We start from the raw sequence: 17613 nt of genomic DNA, 5'->3' as shown, positions 1-17613 counted from the left end.
ATTCAACACAGACAAGTGCAAGCAGCTGCATCTAGGGAGAAGGAACCTGCAACATACCTATAGGCTGGGGAACACCCTTGTCAACAACACAGTGGCTGAAAGGGATCTTGGAGTCATTGTTGACTCCAGGATGGACGTGAGCCACCAAAGCAAGGAAGCGGCCAGTAAGGCTAACCACACCTTGTTGTGCATCTACAGATATATCACAAGCAGGTCCAGGGAGGTTATCCTTCCCCTCTATGCGGCATTGGTCAGGCCAGAACTGGAGTACTGCATCCAGTTCTGGGTGCCAGACTTCAAGAGGGATGTGGCTAACCTTGAAAGGGTCCAAAGGAGGGCCACTCACATGGGTCAGTGGGCAGCAGGCCAGGCTCTGTGAAGATAGACTAAAGGGCCTGAATCTATTCAGCCTCCACAAGAGAAGACTGAGGGGATCTGGTGGCTGTCTATAAACTCACCAGGGGGGACCCACAGAAAATAGATGAGGCTCTGTTCCCCCGGGCACCACCTGGGATAACAAGGAATAACAGCCACAAATTGATTAAGAGCAGATTCAGGCTTGATATCAGGAGACATTACTTTATGGTTAGGGCTGCAGGGCTCTGGAATGGGCTCCCAAGGGAGGTGGTGCTCTCCCCTACCTTGGGGGTCTTCAAGAGGAGGTTGGATAGATATCTGGCTGAGGTATTATGAACCCAGCAGTCGTTGCTGCCCAGGGCAGGGGGTCAGACTTGATCTGTTCAGGTCCCTTCTGACCCTAGAAACTATGTGATTAAAATATGTGGATAAAAATAAGAAGTCAACATTGAAAAGTAATCAAAGTGCTCTACGTAGAGATTGCAGAAGAGCCTTTCCAACTGGTGAAAAAGATAAAATCACAAAGTAAATAAAAAATAAAGGACTAGCAAAAGAAAGGAAAATCAAAATTCAAGTCAAGGCTAAGAAGGTGCTATTTATATTTCAGATTATGTGCATGGACTGCTAGAGCAATCTTGTAATCTTTTGCTGTCTGAAGACTGTTGGTAAGGTCTCAGAGCCTTGTGCTGTGGGGTCTAGAATGAGCTATAGTGTTTTACAGAAGCATAGGACTGGAAGGGGTCCCCTGGGCCAACACGTTGAGTCTCCTGGACTGACAGACAACCACTTACACGAATCAATTTGGAATCCACAAAACTGCCATGGCAGCCTCTGCTCCTATGGCCTGCCCCGTCACAGCTGCTTACATCCTTTGGCTCCAGCATGGCTCTGGCCCCGCTCAAGGCTGGGGCACAGAGCATGTGGTTGCTCCTTACTGTTGCAATTCTAGGCTGGGTCTAGAGTGGGGCGGGAGGGTAAGTTATAGCGGTGAAGCAGGGAGTGGGGGCAGAAAGGAGGCAGAAGTGGCAGGGGAGGGGGAAGGAGGCAAACAAGGGGGCAGAGATTGCAGTGGGGACAGGTTGTGGCTGCAACTCCAGCTCCAACCCCATGTTGGGCTCAAAGTCAGAGCTTCAGCAGCCACCAGCCTCCCTGCTACCTTGTACTTGAATCCAAGATGAGGGGCTTCCCCCCAAGTTAAATGGGGAAAAAAAAAAATCTTGTCTTGGACTCAAGTAAATATGGTATGCTAAAACCAAACCAAGAGATCCTGGCATTCATGAGAAGAGGAAAAAAAAGATTCCTTCCTGGTCCCTGCAGAAAACCATAAAGGAAATTTCTGAAGTAATCATATTTCCCACAATTTCCCGGATCATCACCAAATTACAGATGAAAAGCCTGCTGTTCAACTGGCAGCAGAATGCTCTACTAAAAACTTTGATATTAAGTTGTGTTTAGCTCCAGGAATACAGAGGAGGCAGCAGATCTGCTCTACTGCCTCCTCCATATTTTAATGAGGTAATATATGCATCTGAAAGCTCCCTTGCTCATGGACATCATGCAGGTCTTTGCTGCCATAGCGGAAGCAGTATTTTTTAAAAAGGTAACTTACATGACCCTGCTTATTTGGAGACAAGTGAACCACAGGATCTTGCCTCATTAGTCTTCCACTGGGGCTCTCTCTGAAGGATGGCAGCACTTTTGATACTGCTGGGAGATGGCATGTTGGTTCTGCAAGACAGTGCAACACTGTAGTTATGACATATGCAGTGTGACAAACTAAGATAACTTGTAATCAGATCTTCTCCTTTGATACTCCTCACTGCTATCATTAGCCATCAACTTAGGACATTTGGTAATACATTTATTTCAAAATGGACGATGTCTCAGTATATGGCACCATGTGAGGAACCCAGTGTCAATCCTTAAACTCCTAATCAGGATAGGTCCATCAAAATCTATGAAGCCACCATACAAATTACTTTCACCAGGGGAGGACCAGGTTCCACGGGTCCAGGAGATTTTGACCAGAACATTAAACTAGATATCTACACACCATGACAACGAATATCAAATGTATCCCTGTTTACAGTGACTAAAGACAACAGATTAGAAATCTCCAGATCCACCCTCTTTTGGTTTTACTGTAAAGAAGGCAAAACAGTTAAAATTACAGTGATTGCTTAACTGCATACATTTATTTCTCCACTCAGCTTTAAACTCATCTGGTAGAAATATCCACCATAATTCTCAAACTCAGCACAGGTAATTATTTTTAAGAGAACAACATATTGTCTGAAACACTAAATAAGCAATATCATCTTTTAAAACGTCAATATTTCTGTACAAACCAATGGCTTCGTCTAGATTTCATGCAAACAGCATATATTTGGCCTCGCCTACACAAGAAAGCTATTTTTATTTAACCAATTAAACAATATCAGTTTTCAAATAGATTAAGTCAGGGGTTCTCAAACTGTGGGTCACGATCCCCCACGGGGTGGCAAGCAACTTAAAAGGGGGCTGCAAACTTTGTGGCAGGTACCGCAGTGGCGCAAGGATGCGGGACATGATGGCAGTAGCTGTTGTGTGCAAGCTCCCTAACCCCTGCCGTCACCATCCAGCACTCAGGGGTGCAGTAGCACAAAGTTTGAGAACCCCTGGATTAAGTTAAACCCATGTGGTGCCTCCCCCTATCCCTTGTGCCTTTATTTGACCTAAGAGTGATTTTATTAGTTCAGTTTAAATAGATAAAATAAGTATGTATGAATAAATAAAAAGCTACCCTTTCTTTGGGGACTGCTACTGAGTATTAGTTGACTTTCATATAAGGTTCTCCAGAAATATGCATCTACTTCTTGAGTGTCCCTAAGAGGGTCTCTTCTGGCGATAATTTTTTTTACATGGAACTACTTCTCCTGGGGATATTGGAAATTCTGTATTTTTTAAAGGCAACTTTTAAGGGAAATTTATACTTTCAATATCCAGGTCTTTACAGGAGAACTAGCCAAAGTGCAGATGGAATCTGACAAAATTTCCCTCTTCTACTACACCCTTTCAGTCTTGAACTGCAACATCATTAGCTTTCTGGGGCTCCTGACTGCTTATTCTGGCAAGAGAAAACAAGAGGTGACAGTGGGAACTGGACAAGCATTCTCTGAAGTCTAGGGTGAGACAGAAAGAGCTGTGTCTCGTTCTCTCCTTACTTACAAATTGTAATATTCTCTTTCTAAAAAGCAAAGGGACTTTGCTCATTTTGTGGTGAACCAAAATGCTACATAGACTCACCAGAACTGGCACTACAGCTTCTACATGGGGACATACCTTACAATTGCAAGTGTGATACCACTCAAGAGATGGACAAAGAGTCCTATATTCTCTCTCTCTGCCTTTGACAAACCTTGGAACACGTTTCCCCACCAGGAGCAACATCTCTTGCTCCTTTCCTATTTTTAGGCTATGAACTGTGACATCTAACATTCCACAGCAGAATTTGCTGGTAGCTCTATTCAGCACCAGCATCAATGCACAACAGAAAACCTGCAAAAGCAATACTGAACAAGAAACCTGTTTTACGTGTGTCGTTACCATCACAACAGCATAAAAACATATGCATTAAAAAGTATTCTGACAAAATGAGAGCTGCAGATCATACAATCATAGGTTTTTTGTGTTAAAGGAAGAATGGGGGGGAGGAATGACAGATGGCTTCAATAAGGCGCAGCTCACTGAGGCTCTGAAGTTACTGGAACAAAGTACGTCTTCAGAATCACATTTCACTTCCTAAGCTTCTAATGCATTTACTGAATACTTCATTCTATATTCAAGTTAACACATTCCCCTAGGACTAGCAGCAAAAGGCATGCAGTAAAAACTACAGGTGAGAAAGGAAAACTATGGACTAACAGGAATACCTTCAGGTTTCTGGGGTCTAAAATGCCCTCAATTCCTATTAACCTATGGTAATGAAGGTAGGGAAAAATCTAACAGCCTTAACTAAACTTTTCATATTGGATCAATGCTAATGGTTGCATGTCGCTGAGATAAAACTTCTATCAATGTCAGAGACTTATTGGTAACTAGTGTCAAGTCACTGCCTCAGTGCACAGCAGCAACACATAAAGATGGAAAAGGTCTATGTGCTGAAACTCCAAATGAGGGCTTAACAATGCAAATCCTCAGTACCCAGCTGTTTTATGTAGTTAATACGTTTCCTCAGCTGACAGCTTAATTGCCAAGTGCAATGAAAATGTATACACGGGCGGAAGGCGATTCTAACAAAGCTATAGATTTATTTCACTATTTAAAGTTTAACTGCATTTTTTCCATTTTGTACATGGGATTTTTACAGCTTCAACGATCAAACAATCAATTTGCATGTATATAGCACCATTTGAAAGGGAGCATCACAAGCACTTTAGACAAACTAAGCGAAAATTAAACTAAGCCAAGCCACTAGGGAAAGCAGTTGAGGTCACACAAGTCTTCAACAGCAAGGCAAACTAATGAGCATGTCTACCCAACCTCTTCTTAAGGACAGGGTGTTCCAGAGAATGGGGGCATTATGGCAGATTTACTTCAGTTCCTCCTCACCGAATACTCACAGACATCAAGGACACAGACTGCAGAGACCATTATACCCAAGATGTAATTATTCATTCTGATGAACCAGGGTTAAAAAGACACAGAAAATACAGTGCTTAAGAGGGTTCTTTTCATGGAGAAATGTACTGCCAAAGTCACCTTGTGCTTGACACTATTTGCTTGCTGTGAAAATTAATTACCTACCCATCTGGTCAGCAATACTATCTTCACTCCTTTGCCAGCTAGGTGTGGATTTGCCGCTGCCCCCAGTATCTGTCTGTGTGCTTTGCCTGTCAATGGAGGCAGGAGATCTACGGGTCATTCCAAACCTGTTGAAATATCCCCAAAATAAAGGTAGACAACAGGTTTAATGAGGTTTAAATCCTGTACAGGAAGAAAAGAGCACTTACATGAAACCAGCAAGTAACTTCTTACAGAAATTCACAACAACAACTGACGGTAGCACTTACAATGCTTTTCCATTGAATTTTTCTTTTTAGTTCCATGGGGTCATTCAGCACATATAATGTACAATATATACAGCACACATGGAATCATTCTTTTACTGAGCAACCCTGCTTCAGAACATCTTAAACAAGGATAGCACAAAAAATATTTAACTAAAAAGCGGGCAAGCTAGAAATCACTACTCATTTTCAGAAAAGGAGAAATGGAATAGCTGATCCAAACTGGCAAGACTTAAGTGTTCTGATAGCTACAAAGGATACTGATGGCTAGCTCACGGAAAAGGATGCATGGGACCTTAACATGAAAAAAGGACAGGCCCCAGTCCTAGTCAAGTTGAACTTCAGAAGAGGTAGGAAGGACAACCCAATTTATCTTAACTACTTTACAAGGACTCTAGGAAAACCTCTTTTACTATTCAGCTACCACTGGACACCACAGACATTTGTCTACGCACACTCTCATGAATGCTCTGATCTGGATTATAGTATATTAAAATCAAAAAACTTTCAAACATGGAAATGATATAAACCTTAAAGAGTCAATAAACAGACTCCAATAAACAGTACATAATAGTTGAAGTTCCACACCTGGCAGCATAAAATCTGAAAATAATAAAATTATTAATGCATAAAGGAACAGGGGAAGAATTATTTTAAGTAGTTCAATTACTCATAAAATATTCAATTCTGCACTTGGGAAGCAAAGAGAACTGCAAAAAATGATGGCACAGTTAGATACACTTCTGTGGAAAAAGGGTTATGATGAAAAAACAAAAAGGTACAACTAAGAAATAAAGTCAGTATACAAAAATCAGAAGACCTTTTTCTTATACCTAAACTTTAAAATTATGAAATCATATGATGTACCGTGAAAGGTTGATAAAGCTAAGGCCACTGAAAAAAATGAAGGTAGTATTAATATAGGTAAAGAAACTATCACTGAGTTTTGAGAGGACTATATAGACACAAAGGAGGAACACAAGACAAATTTGAAGACTTTTATCATTAAAATAAAACTTTTGCAATTAGTAGACACATCACATTATAACTCTTTAACCAGAAATGAGTGAAAAATTAGAGTGGCAATCAGATGCTTAACAATATTTCCCGTCACATGGCTAATCTGAACTTTCTGACTAAACATGAGATTTTCAGTAGTCCCTAAGCAACCAGAGGATCACAGGTTCCACCGAAAACTTTCGGGAATTTTGCTCCCAAGTTATTTACCATCTTTTGAAATAATTCATACCAGAAATTTAAAAGTGCTGGATCAACAACTCTACTTATTCACACAACTGTTAAAACACAGTAAGTGTCAGCATAAATTTTCCTGCATTACCTCAAAACTGATCTGCGAGATCTTACAGACTTGAGAACATATTTTGTTCTTGGCCTATTTTCTGAGGCAACTAGTACATACACCAATTAGTAGCAACTGCAATAACACTTTTTGGGTTGTGGAGAATTGCCCATTAGGAATTGCACCTAATACTCAAATTCTTTCATATGGGCTATCGAATAACCATTGGTCAGAAACTTAGAGTGAACTACTGACATTGATTAACTTTAAGGTTAAAAATGGAACACTTTTAACATTAGATTAGTAGTTTTTAACCAGGGTGCTGTGAGATACTTTTAAGGGTGTTGCAGGGTGCCATGTAATATTAGTGCAGTCAGGTGCACAAAACATCTACAAGGTTCACAGGATGTGCCAAAGATTTCAAACAGTGTCAAAAACAGTCTTTCAGTTATGGTCGTCCTAAGTTCTTTGCATCAAAAGAACTGCTCCACTATTTTCCTGCAGTCAGAAGATTAGTTAAAGCTAAGAGCTGGTATTCTCAAAGAGGGGTGCCTTGAGTTTAACAAGGGGTACCTTGTGTCTAAAAAGGTTGAGAACCATTAAATTAGATTCATGATCAGTCAAAGACATAAAAGTTCTGTTGTCACTTCATTTCCTTCTCTAGCCTTCTGAGGAATTTCCAAAAGTCCCTAAATGACTTAGGAGTACAAGTACCATGGAAAATTTCACCATGATCTGAATTGTTAATCAAATTTCTGCCGATATAGTCAAATTATGATGAGAGGCAAATCTAGGTTGCTCAACAAACATTTTTCTGAAAAGCAATTACATGGCAAAAACCAAACAGCTCTAAAACATACTTATCCCACAGTCTGGTATGGATTGTGTGGGTTTTTGCCTTCCTTTGTAGTTGGGTGGGGCAGAGGGTGAAGGGGGCATGGTTCTCTTCCTTGGACCTCAAGTATATTTTAACAAACTATTTCTTGCCCTCACAATGGTAGGGCATGGATAGTGGCCCTGTCCCCCCTACTTTACCTTTGGTAAGTTATAGCATTCTTGATGTCTGTCAGTAATTGTGCTTGGTAGTTACATGGGAGAGTCATTTGCATAGCTTTGCTTGGAATAAGCTAGGCAGACACTTATCTAGGATGGTTTAGATAGGGAAGAGTCTACCTTGAGAAGGGCATTGGACTAGATGACCTCCTGAGGTCTCTTCCAGCCCTAGTTTTCTGAAGTAAAATGCTATGGGTATGGTGCAACTGGCTTTGTAGCCATCAGCTGCAGCAAGATGAGTGAAGTCAGCTATTATCACTGCAGAGAATCAGGGCACCTTGCATGGGAATGCACAACTGAAGCTGAAACCTAATAATTTTTCTTTGTCATCCTTCCTTTTCCTGATTGATGGTTATATTATTTTTCTATGATGCAGGGGCAGTACAGAAAAAGGTGAGGATTCAGGACATGGTACTAATCTGCATAACAGACAAGCAAGTATAGAGGGAAGAAGAGATCTTAAGAATGAATTGATACAGAAATAGGCTGGGTGACTATCCTTTTCACAAAAAATCAAGTAGAACCAAAGTCCTACATACTCCGCATAATGACTCTAACCTAAATTCTGGGGGAAAATGTGCATGTTTTGAGGTATTTCAATGGAGCAGGCTGATGATACTATGGTAGCGTCAGAAGTTTTATTAAATTAAATATGAAAATGAATGCAGCCACTACAGTATTTTTCCACTCATTTAATTTGAGATTAAATTAATTTGCCCATACATTTTTAATTTTCAAATGTGCTGTCAAATCTTGTATTAAACATATAACTGTAATATTAAAGCTATCAGAGAAAAACTGAAGCTTTTTGTAATGATGTAAAGCAGGGCTGGCAACTTATGGCCTGGAAAGCCATAGGATTTTCCCTGGACCTTTTGGGGTTTTGGCAGTGGGAGATTTCACCTGTGTTGCAGCACAGCCAGCTAGCGGGATCTTCAGCAGCAAGGAGCTTTGCACATGCCATAGACAGGTGCCATGGAGAAGCAGTGATAGTAGCGGCTGTTGCCCTGCCTCAGAGCTGAGCCGGGTCATTCGGGCCTGCTCCTGGCCTGCTCCTGAAAAAAAAGTTGCTGACTGCTAGTGTCAAGGACCAGCTGGGATTTGTAGGATCAGTGGAACTGTAGTAAGTAGTTGGAATCTGTGGAATAAGCCACTTAGCTGGATGTGAAATGATTAAATGTTAAATATTTGAATATAACATACTGCACAGTTTCAATATTGCTGTACAGATATTTTATTTAGATTCATAGATTATTAGGGGCTGGAAGGGACCTTGCAGATCATTGGTCTAGCCCCTCCTGCTCTAGGCAGGAAAACAACTGAGGTCAAGTAACTTCAGCAAGGTAACTGTCCAGTCCTATTTGACCTACTTAGGTTTAGAACATTCCTCCAAGGGTTTCATGTACAGATGGGGGTGGGGAAAAAAATCAATCCTCACACCCCACTTTCTACCAAATCCATCAAACATAGGCCTACCAAAATGGAAGCCTGCCTTAGCCAAATAAGCCCCTGTGACTCCTTTTGACTGTTCAGAAGTTTCTCATCAACTGAATCAACCCATGAAAGATAATAATTGGCTCAACAATCCAAAACTGTCTTACTACTGCAAGAAAAGAACAGCATGGGTATATACAGCCTAGGAAACATTGAATTTGGAAATCTGGGGTCTCCAGAAATGAAAGGTTAATCCATTCCTAAACATGCCATACCCAGTCATTATTAACAGATGCTAGTCAATAAAAAAAAAAAGGAATAAAATGAAGATTGCTGTGCTAAGGATATTTGTTATTTTTAAATATATATTTTTTAAAACTGATGGTTTTCCTAGACGTTATTATGGAACTATTGAAACAATGGAAATGTTAGGCGATATGTATTTGTCCATGCCACACAAAAAAAAACCCAAGAAAAAAAAAAGAGTAATGGGAAATCTAAAAAAGTTCAAAATCTAAAATCTTATTTATCAACTTGTGTGTCACCTGTAATTTATTCTTCATGCAACACACTCCTATTATTACTCTTGATATATTTGTGAATATGAATGTTCACTCTCACATATTTTGTTTAACTTATGATATGGAAATTTTTCCGGAAGGAACAAAGGCCACAAAAACACTGTTTGCTTTCAATCTCTTTTAGGTCTAACTATTTCACTAATTAAAATGCAACACATTTGTTTCTTTCATTTTTTTTAACTACGCTTTTTCAAACTTACTGATTAAAAATAATTACTGATGATTGGGGCATCTTTTATGTCACTTAAAAAAAACAGAGGCCTCAGATACAAAACAGAATCCACTTTCAGCAATGAGAAATGAAGGAAAAGTAAACAGCCATAAAAGGAAAAACATTCTTCCTTACTCTTCTTTTACATTCCATTAACATTCATGTAAACACATAAGTAACATATGTAAACAAATGGATGTATACATGAAACATCTATAATAGAAGCCCAATCTGGAAACTGTTGAAATCAATGAGCACCTGTCATTGCCTGTAGTGGAAACATGGACAATAACATAGCAGGCACAGCTGTTATTGCCATAATTAATGTCAGTTAAAGGTTGTATTCTAACCTCTCCTTGCAGTCACTGGTAAGCTTTGGAAACTTTCATCTTTCACGAAGAAATTGTTCATGCTTGGCCTTTTGAGCAAACATAGCTCAGCCGCTTGTGAGCATGAAAATAGTGGGAGAGGAGGGCATTCTTTTCCATGATAATTAAATCTTGCTACTTTTTTAAAACAGCCAGGTAGTTGAAAGTGTGGGAGGTGGGAAGAGAAGTATTTACAGAGGATCATTGCCAATTCTTGTTTTTATTGTTCCTTTTGTTGTTCCAGTGAAATAAGGTTTTGATCTGACTGAGTTTGGAAACAGTGAACTAAGTACCCGAGTTTTTAGGAATTTTCTTTTTGCTCAGCTTGTAAAACACTCAGACAGGAAGGACCTATTGCACTTGTGTGCACAATTAACTTTTAAGAGGGAAATTGGCTGTGGAAGGATATGTATGCGCATTTTGGGCCTGATTCAGGACAAAGCATAGGTGTATGTTTAAGTGCATTCTTATTCAAGAAAACAGTTGTACCTTACTGACAGTAAAGGGAATTTGCTTAACAGAGAAGCTTCCTGAATCAAGATGCCTTTATGAAGCTGTTCAGGAAGGGATAGCTCTACAGGGAAAGACACAAAACGCCAAAAGGTGTGTAGGAGAGGGTAATCTTTTAAGCAAATTTCCTAAACTGTAATGGAAGATGACTGGATGAGAGACACCTTAGGAGTTTTGCAGATGAGGGGTGTACTTGATGCCTTGCTCAGATGCATAGTCTTATTTTACACTGGACAGCGGAGTTTGAAGACATTCTGATATGCATGAGGCACAGGGTGTTTCGCTAGTTTCAGACAACAGTATTTACATTCCCTCATGCCATTTTTTTCAGTACAGAAGCAGAGACTACAACTTTACAAAGACCCAACATGGAGAGGATTATAAAATGACCTGCAAAATATTCAAGGAGACTTCAGAGGAAAATTTCCTGATGTGAACTGCTTAACAGCTTCTATTCCTTCTTCTCTGTAAGAGGTATCTCAGAATGTGGTGTGTAGTTTTATTGCTGCCAATTATTTTTCTTTCCCTACTTAAGGGCATTTAATTTATTTTTTCCTTTTCAGTGTTCTCTGAAAATGCTACATATTTAATTTCTTCCTCCATGAGCTTTCCCCAAAGGAGAATTTTGGATCATTTCAGGGAATTTCATGATAGCTGAAAGAGACAGGCTGATTCATAGAGTTTTCAGTGAAAGAACTGCTTATTTGAACACTCCTTCATGGTCACTTAGTACCTTTGTCCTTAAATAGCCCAAGTCTTCAATGCATAAATCACTTCTCTTGCTTCAAAACAGCCGCACCCACTGCAAAGTCAAGTGCCCAAGAACTCAGTCTGATTACTGCATATTATTGATTTCATTTTAGAAGCTAAATCTGTGAAATGAAGTGCTTTGCAAATAAAACTGATGCCCTTAACAACGACTCTAAAATACTTCAAGGTCTCCATAGATACCAGACTGTGCACTGTCAGATCTAAGAACAGAAGGGAAAAAAACATGTAAGACTGCTCTTCAACCTGACTTTTTCAAAAATGGAGGGAGTCATATAAAACTATTTTGTAAAGAACAGTAAGCATTGCTTGTATTTTATTACTCTAAGCTAGTCACACTCAACCTTTTACAGAGGCAGGTTAGGTGGTTGAGACCCAGCTGTACCAAAGGCCACTATTCCCCTTCAGTGGGGGGGCAGGCAAGGGAAAGAGGAAGAAGGAGGTGGCTGCCAGTGCCAGAGGGGGGAGAGGGAGGCAGGGAAAGGAAAGATTACCTCCTGTAAACAGTGTCTGCTATAGGGAGGGGAGAGGCAGAAAGGGAGGGAGAGAGAAAGCTGTGCCTTCTGTAAGGGAGGGGAGATAGTTGTGGGAGGAGGGGGCTGCAGTACAGCACAGAACAAGGAAGGGGGTGTGCTGGGCAGAGCTGCTTGATGCTGATTCTCCATGCCACAGGCCACATCAAGTCACTTTGGTGGCCAAATCTGGCATGTGGGCTGTAGGTTGAGCACCACTGCACTAAACATCAGATGGAAGAGAGAAACCTCAGCCAACAGCACCTAAAAAAAAGAGTATAAGAAGAAAAATCTACTGCCTACCCTTCTGGCATAGATTTCTGCCTGTATGTTCCCCCACCAGAGCCAGTCTCACTTGAGGACGATAAGTTGCTTGGTGAATTACGGCACTGCTGTGATCTCGCTAAAGCAATGGATGAAACGGTGACGTAGACATCGGAACCAGGAGACAACCTGTACAGAGCAAACAAACTCAAAGTCAACAGTTCTGAAGAGTAAGATAATGCAAAGCATGATAGACAATGTGCAAATTGCCATGTCAGCTGTAAACATGGCTTCATGAAGACAGGTAAACATAAAATCAGTTGGAAATCCATACAGATTTCCCCTATTAATTTTTTCCCTGTGGGATCAGTGGGAAAAGAGCAATAGGATGGTAGTGAGGAACACTTTTAGAAGAACAATCCAGCTGCCAAACAGTGCCAAAAATAAACAGAGTTGTTTTGGCAGTTTGCTAGTAAAGAATATTGAACCGTAACATACTTCACACAAATACCATACAAAAGAGTGATATATTCCTGCATTTCAGAGCCGAGTTGTGTGTGGAATTTTAACAAAGTGCAAGCCTAGATCAATCCTCCAAGCACAGAAAATTCATCTCTTTGCCACAAAACTGTTAATTAAAAAGCTAGGATCACAGAATTCGTTAACATTATTTGCAAATCTAAATAAGAGGTTCATCGCTTCTAAATAAATAGAATTGTTCATAACTTCTTGCAGCTCTGCCTATAGAGTTACATAGAGCTGTCTCCTGTTAATAAAGCAAGAGTGTATTATATAAATGGTTAGGTTCCAACATTCGCATCTGGACAAATTCTGAATAGGAGCTTGCTTCCACTGTCCAGCTAACATATTTGCCCTGTAAATTAAGATTACTGGATTATTTTTCATTTCCTGTCTTTCACACATCTATTGGATTTTATACTGGTTAAGATGGTTTAATGATTTTGTTCTGTCTGGGAGTGGCTGAAATCAACAGGAGCCTTTAAAGGAGACGTAAAGGGACTTTGCATCTCCATGAAAAACAAGTTATATTTAAAATACATTTCTATGGAAATTTTAACTGGAAAACAACGAACACATTGCAGTTTGAGATGTTACAGTCATCTTATTTGCAAAAGAAGTACCAGTGATTACAGTGAAAGACAGTTTAGTCGAGGGCTGTCCAAATTCTAAGCAGCCAGGGGCTAATGCTGCATGGGCTGCACCACAACAGCCCACAGGCCCCCAGTATACTGTGCTGTGTAGATGCCTCAGACTGCAGACTCCCCTGGCATCAGAGGCCATGCTGTACTGCACCACCCCCTGGAGCAGGGGCAGGAAACAGAAGCCAGAGAAGATGGAGAAAGGAGGAGGTGCTGGAGATCCTGGCTGCTACTCCAGCCAGAGCAAAAGGGGGGTAAGTAGCCAGGTGAGAGCCTGGGGGCCAAAAATTAATCCTTATAGCCTAAATGCAGGCTGTGCACAGCCCTAGTTTAGTTGAATAAGACTTTGACCCCAAAATGTTTTTAAAAATTGTTAAAGTATACTTAATCTGCATGCCTCAACATCCCAATCTGTAAAATGGAAGCAATATTTCACAATATTTTTTACCATGATATTGAAGAAACTATTTAAAGCTTGAAAACTTCATACTGAAGGTGAAAAAGCTTTACAAGTTCTGCTTACTGTGAGAAGGAATTCTCAAAGTATTTTTTCAAAGTATTTCAAGAATTTGTGAGTAGATGTTTTTCATCTCCTTTTATTTTATATTCTCTCCACCCTTTTGCTTACCAGAATCAAAACATAACGTAAGATTGCTGAGAGGAGGGGAGGAAAGTGAAAATAAAGGGTGTACTGTCATCTGGGACACCATAAGTGCTGTTTGTATAATGAAATTCAAGAAATTTTCTACACAGCCAAGGCAGCAGCAATTTAAATCCTGATTATTTGAAGTACAGCACCAAACCCAATAAAGCCTCTTTAGTCTACAGACCTGAATTTAACTCCTCTCACATTTATCAGTGTAAGCAAAAATTCTCAAGTATTTGATTGCAAAACCCCCCCCAAAACAAAAGAAAAAAAACAAACCTGCAAAGGAGTTCAATAGCTGGAGACCTTGGGAGAGATTAACCAGATTAATAGCAAGCTAATTTTTCCAGTGGCATTCTAAGACAGAGAGAAAGACAGAGAGAAAAAAAGAGAGAGGGGTAAAGGGAGAGAAAGGGGGAAAAGGGGAGAAAGAGGAGGAGAGAAAGAGAGAATGAGCAAAGTCCAGCCAGGAGAAATACTTGCTTTGAAATAAGATACACACACACGCGTGTGTGTTTATATAAAACACATATTTAGATCAACTCATACTCAGAAATACATAAATCAAAATTTGTCAACTATGAACTTCTCTCATATAACAACACATCAAAATTTATGGTAGGGGGACAATCATTCTTTGTATGGTGCGTGTAAAATGTCATTCTAACAGAATAGCTTATATTTGCACTTCAGTTTCAGATATGGCTTACTTCATTTTCTATGCATTATGAAAAATGTGACAGCAATGTCCTGAGGGGAAAGAAGACTTCATACTAATGACAGAGATACAACTCCTCTACCAGCAAGGAAGACTTTTAGAATAAATACAGCAAAGCGATTAGAAACTTGTTCTGAGAAGCTACATAAATAACAGCCACACTTATTTATTCAAGACTGATTTGACTTTATTCTGTGGTAAGCAGATAAATAGTATATAGAGCCCTATAGCATTGTAAGCTACTGCCCCCCCTTGAATAAATATACTGTCTCCCCACACCCACCCACCTTTGCAAGTAAAAAGTAAGTGTCCCTTGGTAGAAACCGTACCAATCTATTACAGATTGGTGCCCCTATGTGCACCCCGGGAGGGCAAGTGCCTGTGAATCTGTTCTCAGGGCAAGGCAGGTTGCAGCTGTGGGCTGGGGTCACAGCAGCATCGAGCTCTTCTCAGCAGGGGCCTTGGCTGGACTGCACTCGGGCCGGGTGGAGGTGGCACTGAGAGGGGAGCTACAGGGGGGGGCTGCAGCCACCCCAAAATTTGCTGTAACTCCCCTCCCAGTGCCAACGCCACCCGCCCCAAATGCAGCCCTGGCCCAACCCCCCACCAGGAACAGCCTGGTGCTTCCCCCTACCCCAGCCTGCAACTGCAGCCCACACTTGCCCTGCACACAGATCCAGGGGCACATGCCCTCCTGGGGTGTATGTAGTGGTGGGAGTCGCCACCCCCTCCCCAAGCCCCCTGGATGAGCTGCTCACAGCTCCGTCCCAGGGCTTGACCCAGCTGTGCAGCACTGGCCCCCGCCCCAGTCCCAGTCCCAGCCCCACTCCCTCTTTCACTGCTGGGGCTGTGGTCTGTGCCCGCCTCCCTCCCCCCCATCAGACTTGACCAGCCAGACCCAGCTGCTCTCCATGCTGCCGGGCTCTGCGCTCTTGGACATCCGTGGGCTGCACTGCGTGAACAAGGCATTTATCAGTGACATTATCAGTCATATCAGCCAAAAAAACCCGACTGCCAATACTGTCAATTTTCCTGATACTGGTGCCAATCTGATATGGGACTCATGTATCAGTGCACCTCTAGTCATTAATTGTACTGTTCAACCTGTTCACAATATCAATCTCCTGGATTGCTTTCAATAGTCACCGGGAGACTGATGCTAATTCCGGAAGACTCCCAGCCAATCCGGGAGGATTGGCAACCCTATAAGTGATACACCACAATCTACCATGTATGTTATAGGTATATAAAACACAGAACAAAATATGAAAATGAATGCCATTAAGGTGCAAAGCCAAGCACCCAAATGTGCTATTTGGCTGGCTATTCAAGCTTGATTTGTCCCCCTTGTGCATATGCATTATCATAGTCTTTAATTAATAGAGCACATAATATGTTTTCCCTACTGGATTCTATGTCATTCAGTGCGCAGGCGGACCTGCTTTAGAAATGGACTAGGCTGTGTAGTCAAGGAGGCTTCTGTTTGTATTTGTTGCAAAATTTCTGCTTTATTTGTTGCAAAATTTACATGTGAATGATGCAGGGGACTGCACCATAGGCTGGTCCTATAGGAAAAGGTAGCTTAATGCTGTGGTAGAGCTTTTGATTCTTTCCCTGCTTCTGCGTAAGAGCTTCTTTCTGATATAGGCCAATGCATTTAAGCCACACTCTTCAGGGATGGTCACTAACTGCCTGTTCCTCAGGTGTCTGACCTGAAACCCAGGTATCTTGATTTATAAGAACTGATGAAAGTTCACCACAGCAATTCAAGTCAATGAGTCCTGTGCTCTGAGACTTCAAACAGCTAGCAAACATTTCCTGATCACAGGCCCTGGTTCTCATAGGGGACTTCAGCCACCCTGACATCTGCTGGGAGGGCAATACAGCAGTGTGTAGGCAACTGAGGAAGTTTTGGGAGAGTGCTGGTGACAACTTCCTGGTGCAAGTGCTGGAGCAGCCAATTAGGGGCCATGCCCTTCTTGACCTGGTGCTCAAAAACATGGAAGAACTGGTGGGGAATGTAGTAGTGGATGGTAGCTTAGGTAGCAGTGATTATGAGATGATTGAGTTTAGGATCCTGAGTAAAGAAAGGAAGCAGAGCAGCAGAGTAAGGAACCTGGACTTCAGAAAAGCAGACTTTGACTCCTTCAGGGAACTGATGGGCAGGATTCCCTAAGGAGGCCAGTCTGAGGGAGAAGAGAGTCCAGGAGAGCTGGCTGTATTTTCATAGTTGGTAGGATCGGAAGGGACCTGAGCAGATCATCAAGTCCAGGCCCCTGCCATGGCAGGAAAGAATGCTGGGGTCAAACGACCCCAGCAAGGTGTACATCTAGCCTTTTTCTGAAGACCCCCAGGGTAGAAGCAAGCACCCCTTCCCTTGGAAGCTGGTTCCAGATCCTAGCCGCCCTGACTGTGAAGTAGCGCCTCCTGATGTCCAGCCTGAATCTACTCTGTCAACTTATGGCCGTTATTCCTTGTTACTCCCAGTAGTGCTCGGGGGGAACAGGGACTCTCCCATTGCCTGCTGGTCTCCCTTGGCCAGTTTATAGACAGCCACCAGATCCCCCCTCAGTCTTCTCTTGTGGAGGCTGAACAGGTTCAGGTCTTGTAGCCTCTCCTCGTAGGGCCTGCCTTGCTGCCCCCTGATCATACCAGTGGCCCTCCTCTGGACCCTCTCCATGTT

General features: G+C 41.6%; 1 protein-coding gene across 2 annotated transcripts in view; it reads right to left on the bottom strand.

Moving 5' to 3' along the window:
- The window catches only part of SIPA1L1 (signal induced proliferation associated 1 like 1), a 431247-nt gene that overhangs the window by 33959 nt on the left and 379675 nt on the right, over positions 1–17613 (bottom strand). For both annotated transcript variants that reach the window (XM_019551381.1, XM_019551380.1), the window contains 3 exons: positions 12446–12595; positions 5143–5267; positions 1967–2085 (listed from right to left, as the gene is read on the bottom strand). In XM_019551381.1, coding sequence (XP_019406926.1) covers positions 1967–2085; positions 5143–5267; positions 12446–12595 — 394 coding nt within the window. The remainder of the gene's footprint in view (positions 1–1966; positions 2086–5142; positions 5268–12445; positions 12596–17613) is intronic.

Source organism: Crocodylus porosus, unplaced genomic scaffold (assembly GCF_001723895.1).
Source record: "Crocodylus porosus isolate Cpor-Errol unplaced genomic scaffold, CroPor_comp1, whole genome shotgun sequence".
Taxonomy (NCBI): Eukaryota; Metazoa; Chordata; order Crocodylia; family Crocodylidae; genus Crocodylus; species Crocodylus porosus.
The sequence above is the reverse complement of the archived record's forward strand: the minus strand, read 5'-3'. Positions and strand labels throughout refer to the sequence as shown.